We start from the raw sequence: 11,800 nt of genomic DNA on the forward strand, positions 1-11,800 counted from the left end.
GAAGGACATTTTGCTCAACTTACAATACCAAATTGATAAAAGCTGGAGTTATCTGTTATTGGTAAGATAACTTCCATTTCTCATCTTTCACATGCAGTCAAGTGTTGTTGGAATGCTTTTGCGAGGTCTTGGCTTTTTCTAACAACTCCATTAAGAGGCATTTGTTATTTGCTTTTAACAGAATACCTCAACAGTGCTCTGTTTGACTTGAATGCCAACAGCTCCTTGTTATGATTATTCATTGGCTCACAGTCTACAGTCATCCCAATTTCTTTGATTTCTTTTACTTCCTCTCTTGTAAGTTTCAACTTCTTTTTTCTACCTCCTCATCAGACCTACTATGTTTATCTTAGTACCTCCCTCCTTCCTCTCCAGTGTGACTAATGCTCTTTCACATTGTTGTATCTCTTTAGCAATCCATAGTAAATATCTTATTCAAACAACCCCTGGTAAAAACCACCAAAAGTGTATATATGTATTGTCCATTTTAAAGATTTATAACAAAAATAACATGTTAACCTTTGTAACTACAGTAACTTTGGTATATTCACCAGCTGCCAAATTTGAATTCGAGAGAAATTTTGTCAGCGTTGTATGGCGAGAAATATTTTATATGGAAATGACATTCATTGTGTTCTAGATTGTAGGGAAAGAAAATCGTATAACGGGGCCAATCGTAGCCCGAGGGCGCGCTCCAGAGAGAGGTGTGACTGATAGTCCTTCTCCTTGTTGTATCTCTTTCTTGCTTTCTCCCAATATCAGCCTTTTTCTCTCCTGTCCATGAGTAGCCATGAATAATGTTTCTCTTTTCTCAGGTAACAGACTGATATAGAGCTGATTATTCTCCTCCATGGCATATTCTGGAGTAGTGGGAGTTGTGACATTCCACATCAATAGGTAAGACAACTTCTTTTCTTCTTAATATACCCCACTAAAAGACAATCAACTCCTTTACTGTTATCCTTTGCTACTAACATTACTAGCAAAGGATTGCAACATTCCCTAGTGCCCTGGGAGTGGTGTGAATAAAGCTCAGAGATATACGAGGGGTGATCATTAAGTTCCCAGAATCGTTTTCCTAGTCAAATATAAGACCATGTGCAGTTGTTTTGATTGTTCCATGTTGCTAAGCAGCATGGGATTTTCCCATAGCCAAAGTTTTACGCTCGTCAGAGCACCCGCAATGAAGTTATAGTAGGTAATGTCAAGGCCATTATTTATCGTTCGTCGAAAATGAATGAAGTAGAAGAACAACGCGTTTGTGTAAAATTTTGTGTAAAACTTGGAAAGTCTGGTGCTGAGATGCTCCAAATGTTACGGACAGCTTATGGAGACTCTGCCCTTAAGAAAACAGCCTGTTATGAATGGCACAAAAGATTTATAGAGGGAAGAACAAGTACTAAAGATGATGACCGCATGGGCAAACCGGCAACTTCAAGGACCACAACTGCCACAGACCTTGTGAGGCAGCAGGTGATGGGAGATAGGCGATTGACTATACGGGAAATATCAGCAGAAAGTGGGCTTTCTTATGGTACATGTCATCTTATTCTCACTGAAGATTTAGGCATGAGAATGATCTCTGCAAAGATGGTACCCAAACTGCTCACTGACGACCAAAAAGAAAAAAGAGTTAGCTGTTGTATCGAACTAAAAGATGCTTTAACACAAGATCCTGACTGTATTTCAAAAGTTGTGACTGGGGATGAAAGTTGGGTCTATGGATATGACCCAGAGACCAAATCACAAAGTTCTCAATGGAAATCCCCTGGCTCTCTTAGGCCTAAAAAAGCTAGAATGTCTCGCTCAAATGTAAAAACGCTGCTGATAACATTTTTCGACATTAGAGGTGTGGTACACTCTGAATTTCTGCCACATGGTCAAACTGAATCAGCATGTGTACAAAAGCATTTTGATAAGACTTAGAGACAGTATCAGAAAGAAACGTCGAGATTTGTGGCTCTCAGGTGACTGGTACCTACACCATGACAATGCTCCGGCTCACACCTCATTGATGGTACGTCAGTATTTGGCAAAAAATAAGGCGACTGTGCTTAACCATCCCCCTTATTCACCTGATTTAGCACCATTGACTTCTACCTATTCCCAAAAATCAAATTGACAATGAAAGGTGAAAGATTACGACATACCAACTACTCAAGAAAATGTGACGAGACAACTCCGAAGCCTTACGGAAAGTTATTTCCAGCATTGCATGGATCAGTAGAAACACAGATGGGACAAGTGCATAGCAAGCTCAGGCGATTACTTTGAATGGGACAGTCTAAATTAGGTAATTACGATTAACAGTTTTTGTGTACTGAGACAATTCCTGGAACTTTACGATTGCCCCTCGTATGTACACTACTATTCTAGAATACCGTAAAACCTCTAAATGAACGCCATGATGCTCTATTTTTCAATACTTTCTCTATAGTGGCGGTCAACTAGAGGCGGCGTTCATATAGACGCTAGCGGTGTATTTTTCAAATGGCTCATCAAAATTTTCGGAAGATTAATTTAGCCCTTTTTATCTTTATTTAGCCCTTGTCGTCTATATTTTGCGCTATTTCTCTGGTAGAGCGAGATTAAACCTTTTGGATGCAATAAATCTGCTAACTTACCTCTGATTTGTCTAAGATCTCTCTATAAATTTACATCGAGAAACACAGAAATATCTCTACCAGTTGATATCTATTGTTTGTAATTGACCTGTGATGGTATTATAGCCTGTGTCCTTCTTTGCACTTTGGCATTTTCAATTTTAGTTTTATTCTAAATTTGAAGACATATTTCGTAAGCAGTACTACTTTGTTGACGCAATGATTTAAAAAATCGGCGGTTTGAATCACTTCGAAAAATTAAATATGCAACCTTTGAAACTATTTACAAGGTACAAAGATAAAAATTAAGACAAAAATTCATAGCAAGTTCACTGGTGATAGAGAGCAGATAGATGTCAGGTCGTTACGTAATACACACATAGTTCCCATTTGATATTCTCCAACAAGAGGAAATAACTTTAAAGCTACCATAATTGCCCCAACTTGCTCAGTTTCTCCATAAGACAACCTTTCTCTCTAATATCAGATGCTGGAGTGTAATTGATTAAGTTATTGTCATCCTGTTGTTGCAGTCTGTGAAGTATCGAGTTTATCATTATCAAGTACCATCACAATTCCTTTAACTCCTTGCTAGGCAAGTTTATTTTCAGAGTTTCCCTTCTTGAGGGCAAAATAATTTCAAATGACTATTCGTTACGTTTCACTAATTTAGGCTGACCCTAATTTGACCTTTGATTCTCATAAATTATGCAGAAAAAAGGATCAGTAGAAAATCCACTACCAAATACTAATACTAGTACTGATGAGTTTGATACTAATGATTATCAGATGATTAGCAAATCCGAGCAGATCATTTATCTACAAAATTTGTGGATTGTTAGCCCTCATTAACTCCATCTTTATGAACAAGGTTGTGGAATGCACGTTTGCAATTAACGAAAATCTCATTGAACAGTCAAATTCCAGTTTATTCATTTCTAGTGATTGCACTGCTTTGGTAGCTCACTTTAAATTTGTCGTGATTCTTTGACCTTCACTCGTCCCTACCAACTCTGACCATGAGTGAATGTTTGCTTGATATTTGTCAATATCTGTCTCCTAAGGACAGTTAGCATGCTTGGTTCTCTTCTCTACTATCGGTAATTACCAGAGTCTGGACCAGTTGTGATTTCATACACTTGAACATACTTACATTTCTATACATTAAGTGCACGTTGTAGTGACCTTGCTATGAGGTACCAGCAAGTAAAAGAGATGCTAAGAAGAAACATTGTAGAACTCTACAAATAAGCAAAAACTGCAGGAACTCGAGTCGATCTTAAACTCTCACCATGAGGTCAGTAGCAGCTCTCTCACTCCTTATATCAAGGGTGTCAGGTTCAATGTACATGTCTTTATCAATGTGTGAGTCAACACATGTCATGGTGTGCATCCTATCCATGGTGTACGTAGACACACATTCCTCTTTCATAGAGGTAACTTGGGTCTTCTGTTCTCTGGCTGCATCCACCTCAAGTTCTGATATCATCTGTCTCCTGACTATATTGTTACTCTATACAACAAGTTGTTAAGCAGTCAGAGGCAATTCAGGACAAGTTTCCATTCACAGATGCTACCCAACTTCTTAAGTTTTCTCACGAACTAGCACTCCATTAGGTTCATGTTATTAGACCGAGTCCATTTAATCCTTCTAACCAGTAGTCCATTTATCACAGCCTTGTCCTGGTTCAGCTACCTGGTAGCTAGGAAAGGGAGCAGTGGTAGCTGGGATCTCACGGTCACCAGTGAACTCCCCTACTAACTGAGCTATACTTTCTATATAGATATTCACATAAATAAAATTATATAAGCTATTTTAAGGTCTTTTTTGGATAACATTATTGTAGTTACCCACTGAGAACATCTTGTAGTTGTTGTGCTCTGTAGAAAAGCAGGAAGGCAGGCCACAAATTAATAAAGAAAATAAGGAAAGTAGGAAAAAAGGTCAGAAATTAATAAAGCAAAATACTTAAGGATTGAATTTTATTGCAGACTTTTGTGTACGATTAATAACTCAGTCTATTTTTATATGAAATAGTGTGAATACATGGACATTATTGCTGTGTATTGCTATTAGCAATAGAGAAGGCAATTTCATGTTGGTTGAACTCAAGTCCTTAATACATTTACTTAAGCATAATAGAGTGGACAACTCCATCAACTACACCCATCACTTGCTACATCAACAAATGTATCTTGTATCAACTTATCATTTCAAACCTCAACCTGAGTTATTGACTGTAATCAGTTGACCACTCAGAATTTACAATCATTCTCATCACACGACTATCTACATTCATCTCTCTTTGTTTCTGGTAGATTACATCTATGTTTATGACTATCTTCATTCATCTTTATTTGTTTCTGATAGGTTACATCTTTCTGATAGGTTACATCTATGTTTATTACTATCTACATTCATCTCTCTTTGTTTCTGAGAGTTACATCTATGTTTACGACTCTCTTCATTTATCTCTATTTGTTTTGAATGGCTACATCTATATTAGGACTGCCTTGTTACCCGCGTCATTACAGCGTAGCATGGTGCAATTTGGCAGAGCATTACGACTTCCACTTACGATTTTTACTGCACGGTGCCTACTGCCATCTACCATACATTTACTTCCATGACACATGATTTGAAACCAGCTCTTAGGCCTGGTTTCCATATGACAGCGCAAGGCGTGCAACAAGGCGCACGACGTCGTGCGTAGGCCAGCTGTGATATGGAAACGTCAATGTGGGACGATAGCGTGACGCGCGTACGCTGATCGCAAGGATCCAACAGAATAGATCCTTGCGATGGGTGCTGGCGGTGATGTATGCCATAATACACCCCTAGACCTGTTCAAGCTATCCCACAATTCAAACGGACAGCTGTTTTCCGAAGAAATCAGTCTCCCGTACGAAATAGTAAGCCTGGTTTTCATATGACAGTGCAATTTCGCAACGGAGGGCTGTTTTTCCGAAGAAATCTGTCTCTCCTACGAAAAAGTAAGGAAATTATTTAGCCGGTCCAATACAAGCATGGCGCCTACACACAATACACCTAAACACTGCATCACAGCCCAAGAAATGCATTGCGCACGATCACTGGGCCTCGCACGATCTTTGCGCTGTCATATGGAAACCAGGCTTTAATGTTGATCACTATTTTAATTCATCTCTTTGTTTCAGATAGGTTACATCTATGTTTACAAATATCTTCATTCACTTCTTTTAGTTTTTGATTGGTTACATCTATGTTTATGACTCTTCATTCATCTCTATTGGTTGATAGGTTACATCTATGTTTACAAATATCTTCATTCACTTCTTTTAGTTTTTGATCGGTTACATCTATATTTATGACTCTTTATTCATCTCTATTGGTTGATAGGTTACATCTATGTTTACAAATATCTTCATTCACTTCTTTTAGTTTTCGATTAGTTACATCTATGTTTATGACTCTTCATTCATCCCTATTGGTTGATAGGTTACATCTATGTTTACAATTATCTTCATTCATCTCTATTAGTTTTAGATAGGTTACATCTATATTATAACTGCCTATTACCTGTGTCATTACAGTGTAGCAAGCTGTAACCTTGCTGAGCATTACAACTTCTAACGCACAGTAGACATTTACAGCTGTTTCAATATAATCTGCATCAGACTCTTACCTTTGTACATGCGTGTTGTGCAATAGTTAAATTGCTGCCGTAGTATTGCGCAATCCATGGTTGAGTCATACTATTTCTTTATTAACACAGTTCGCTTACTCAGTTATTACGCAATATTCTATTTTTAGCAACCGACTAATAATGCTGTTTTTTCTGGAAATTACTGGAATAATGTTTTTAGTATATAAAGACTGACATGCTGCTGGCTTGAGACATTCATTATTCACTTGCAATAAAGGCAATGATAGACCCGCACAAGGGGTCGTATATAAGAACTCTGGGTGTCACCACATCTACTGTGTGACATACTGCTGCCACACACAATTGAGCATCTACTGCACAGTGCCCACTGCCATCTGCCATGACACATGATCTGAAGCCAGCCATTCATGCATACAGTGAATGCTCATTCTTTCAGCAACCACACATTAGTGTGAAGTTCATACTGCCGATCAACAGCGACTGCTGGCTCTCTAAAGCCTGGTTCCCATACCTGTCGCAAATCACCGGCGGCAGCAGCGCAGGCTATTACCATTGTAATAGGAACTTACGTGGTCCTCAGTTGCCGCCGAGGACCACTGGTAGTTGCCGGCTGCAACACAAGTGTTTAGCGCTGTTCAAATTTCGCGGAGAGTCGCAGGAAAAATCTCCCGAAATGCATTGTACAGGTGAAGGTCAACATTATCGAAATGGCGAGCGAAGATTTAATGCCGTTATTAAGGATGCAGCTTTATGTGAAAATAAGTCGCCGGGCCGAGCGTCGCTAGCGTTTTGCTGCACAATTTTACCGCCAGAGTCTCGCAATTGATATGGGAACCAGGCCTAAGCGTCTGCTCTGTAATTTCATTGTTACTGCACATCACACAAAGTTCTCACCGCAGTCGTTGGTGTTTGAAAGTTGAAAATGGAACTAGACTAGGTACACACCTTCAGCTAGGATTACCTCCAGTAATTATCATCAACTAATCAAACTTATGCTTTAACATCCATATCATTTGAAGATAGGGAGTCAGACATTATCACCTGATTCCTTAATTCCTTGTGATGAAATTTGGGTCTTTATGTTGTACTCTGATGGACAATGTATATTAAAAGGATAATAGATTTTTATTCAACTCTACACAATGTGTTCATTTTGATCAATTTGTTCGTCCACTCACACTCAAATTTAACCAGAATTCACATCTAGCAATTGGATTGTGGTTACACCAATGTCAACTCAATACTTGATTTTGTGATGAGTTTTCACGAACATTTACTGCGCATATATGTACAGTGTAACGCCAAAGTTCCTACTACATAGTAAACTGCAAAATCTGCACTAGCAACACACCCACTCCATCCAGCACTACATACTGTACTGTAGATAATACCACTACTATAACAATACTGCTTCATGAGCATTAGCAAATAATGTAGTTGTAGTGCATTTATAGTGCATACCATGCGGTAGTAAAACTACGCAAAGCTGTAATACTGCTTGGTTGTGGCACGCTTACCACTGTTCTGCACTGCTAGTGCACCTACATAGATATCTATGCAAAGATATTCTGCAAATGTAATGCATTTTACATATAAACATCATTGAGTACTTATCAATGCACAGTTATAATTTTTATATTAGTCAGATATTATTTTTTATAAATTTTTAAAATAGATTTTTGTATAGTTTGTTTATCACTGCCACACATAATATACCTTTTTAATTCAACATCTACATATAATATACATTTGTAATAAAGTAGGTCATCTTAGTACCCGGATATACTAACATGGCTGATGTATGTTAGGAGTCAGTGTGTTTAATTCTGAGTCTGGCTACATATTTGTTCTGATGGTAATAAGTTCTCATCAGGTAAATAAGTATACAGACTCAGCACAAATAACACACCTTCAAACTCAAAACACAGACCCGTCCCTCAACTCGTACAGTGCTCTTAGGCTATTTTTTATTTGTTTTCACCAGAAGCCAGTAACACTGCTCTTGTTGCCCTCAGATCAAGTATACTTGAGCTATGGTTCTTAGACTGTCAGGTGCTTCTAAGTACCATAACATGAGGTACACAAGATTAGAAGGTGTATTCATACTTTTTCTGGTATATTGTTGTACTTGCTCTGAACATCAAGTAGTATGAAGTATAATCAGATGCATACAAAGGCTTAGGTAGACACCCATATTCCGACGATAGCAATCTCTAGTAGTAATATAGTGGTATATAGATATAGTAATACTGATAGCAATGTATAAACTACAGTAATTTAATAATTATCAAATATCTAGTAGAGTTTTTCAATATCTGTTCATGCGCAACACATGCATTGAGATGTTGAATCTCACCATATGAAAATGAGTCACTGACAGAGTCATATTCAGGGCCCATTTGAATATGTCTTGTTAGCAGGTCAGTTAGAAAGGAATTCAATTAGTATCACGTCTCATCAGCCCATCAGGTTTTGTCTGTATTCATCTTATCATTCATTTTATCTTGTTAATTGTTGTTCTCTTTTAGTCTGATAATATCAACTTTCTAGATTTTTTGGTACCTCTTATATTTTATTTATGGGCAGGTCATGCAACACTGTCACAGTTTTTATGTTGAAGTTAGGAATCAGGAAGATCTCAAGCTACACATTGAGGATCTCTCCATTCCACCCTGCCATAGATCACTTATGCTATAGACACTTCACACTAATCACCGACTCACAGTCTACAGTCATCACAACTTTTTTGAACTCCTCTGATTCTTCTCCCTCAGCTTCAAAGTGTAAGTTTTAACTTCCTTTTCCACCTCCTCACAATACCTACTATGTTCATCCTAGTACCTCCTTCCCCTCAAGTGAGAGGTATGTGACTTATACTCTTCTCCTTGTTGTATCTCTGTCTTGCCTTCTTCCAATGTCAGCCTTTCTCTCTCTCCTGTCTATGAGTAACCATGAATAATATTCTTCTCAGGTGATAGGCTGATGTAGAACGGGTTATTCTCCTCTAAGGAATGTTTGTATAGTGGGAGTTGTGACACTACTTAATATACAACCCCAGCAATAGCCATTTTTCACTACTACTCTTTGCTGCTTGCATTGTCTTATCAAACACTTCTAATATCAACCAAATATTTTTAATTTATACAATTTTATCTTCTTTCCTACTGCTAATTTTTCTCTCTTCTCACTTTCTTATAACTCACTGCTTTTTGACATACCCAGAGTCCTGTCCATGGGCCATATGATAGTCTATAGATATGTTTTACTTGTATGTGGACCATATGACCCACAAGCCATATGTTTCACTTACCTGGTCTAGCATATGCTGAAACTGAAAAAAGAATTGTTATCCATTCAAGAAATCACCTTTGTCCTACAAGCAATAAAACCATTCAGTATTTGTAGACAAATAAGCTAATCCGAGCAGATCACATTGGAGTTGCGTACTCATTGTTACTTCCTGAAGCCTTCAAGTACGGTGGCTTGTTATACCTGGGTGGTCCGCTTGTGTGTGGTAATAGCTTTACAACTGTCGGTTTACATTCACACTAGAGGAGAGTGGAGAGAGCTTGAGTTGGATGCAGAAAGCTGGGATCTACTTTAGTTATGGTGAGAATCTATGTACAACATTTCATATAAACAATTTATATTATGATGTAACTAGAACATATTTGTCACTGGAGAAGAGTGGAAAGGGTTTGAGTTGGACGACTTGAAGTTGTCACAGAAAAATAATCCAGTTTTTAAATTTATCATATAGAGAGTACACTTTGTAACCATAATAGCATCATTTCATAATAGTCCTTGACCTTTTCTATGGCTCCAAAGTTTGCTAAATGGTGTTCAATTGTGATCTAAAAAAAAAGTTCTGCATGTTTGAAATTTGTCTGCTTGAAACCATTTGATGACTTTTTTAAGGTGTATGCACTGTGCAGCCATCAAATCTCTTTTAAAAGAGATGAGATACTGTATTAAACCTTTCAAGATTTTATACAGGAGCTAATAACTTCTCCACGTTTGCACTTTGGGTTAAAACCGAGATTGTTACTACTATAAAATCACACTGTGCATTAATAAGTACTCACTGATGTCTATATGTAAAATGCATTAGGTTGCAGTAAATTTTATGTATACATATTTATTATATTGTACAATCATGCGCAGCACATTTTCATAAAATTTTGTAACATAATCAAGTATTGAGTGGATTCTGACGCAACTAATTCACTAGTGTAAGAAGTAAATGCTGCTCAAACTAGAGTTTGAGTGGGCAAAAAATCTTTTAAATCTGTATAGGCGCTTTTAAACTTCACACTTTTTGAAAGTTTTAATTTAATTGAAAGCCTCCGTACCGTTCAAACTCCTTCAATAGCCATTCCAACACTAGTTTTTTAGCCATGTCAAGTTCAGGAACTTAGGCTCATCAATCAACAAATGATGATAATATCTGACGCTTTATTTTAAAGTGATATGGGAGTGAGCATATGAGTTCATATGCTTGTTGAATACAGCATCTGAAAATTTCATATGATGCAGTACAGATGCTTAGAAATCCAGCTGTTTTAAGTGATTCACCGTATCAACTTCATACCAATGCGCAGTTGCAGTACATATGCAGTTTCAAGTTATACAAAATGCGCAGTTGCAGTACACATGAATTGCTGGTTTGTAGGTAATGCTTCATACAAGTAGATTGTAGTCAGCAATTTGCAGGAGTGAATTTGAAGTAGCAGTAATTGTGTATCACGCTCTAGAACTTGTAATGTACTGCAAAATTACCGCACTGCAATGACAGAGTGCAGCTCTATTGCGTCACAACCCTGGTTAAAACCAAGTCTAGATTATTTTTGTATGTGATGCGCTGTTGAAACGCCACCAACTCATTTTTAGGAAGTGGAAATATTACCAATTGTTCTCTGAAGAAACTTCTCCTGATTACACTAAAAATATCTGGTTGCTTTTATCAATAGACATTGGCAAACAATAGACCTAAGTTCCTTAGCGATACTTAGCTGAATAGTAAGTTGGAATCACGACCCACCCATAATTATATTAGTAATAATATCTGTTTTTGCTACAAATGTTAAGCTATTTTAAATAAAGCCTTTCAACATCTTTGGTCAACAGCAAATGGCACAACAACATTGTGTTGCCCTGACCATTGAATTTGAGTTAGTCAAGTAGATAGCTGGCTAAATGACTATCACAGCTCAACTTAATATTTTTCCTTGACCTGTGTTATTGATGACTGGAAACTTGTAGGCAACTACTTTCTATTAATATAAAGTTGTTTATAGACTGTTTACTTTGGAGTTGTCACACTTCCTTAAATGCAGGACTAGAATTATATTTATGTAGTTATTTGTTATTTGGTGAGCACAGGTGGTGAACTGTAGTTGAGTCAGGGTCAATGGTTAACAGGGGTCAACCAGGTCTACAGGTTGAGTCGAGTCAATGTAATTAGGGTCATTGTGAACACTTACAAACATGTTTTTTATGTTATGTTTAGGTTTTAGTTTGGAGGTGGTCCTTTTCCAAGGGTTGGAATAA

At 37.5% G+C, this 11,800-nt stretch overlaps 1 protein-coding gene across 1 annotated transcript; it reads left to right on the forward strand.

Annotated features, from left to right (window-relative positions):
* Positions 1 to 1,233: 1,233 nt before the first annotated feature.
* LOC137398335 (protein GVQW3-like) lies at positions 1,234 to 1,926 on the forward strand. Its single transcript, XM_068084443.1, has one exon. It carries the CDS (start codon positions 1,234 to 1,236, stop codon positions 1,924 to 1,926), a length of 693 nt encoding a protein of 230 aa, XP_067940544.1.
* Positions 1,927 to 11,800: the final 9,874 nt, after the last annotated feature.

This window comes from Watersipora subatra, chromosome 6, assembly GCF_963576615.1.
Source record: "Watersipora subatra chromosome 6, tzWatSuba1.1, whole genome shotgun sequence".
NCBI classification, from domain to species: Eukaryota; Metazoa; Bryozoa; class Gymnolaemata; order Cheilostomatida; family Watersiporidae; genus Watersipora; species Watersipora subatra.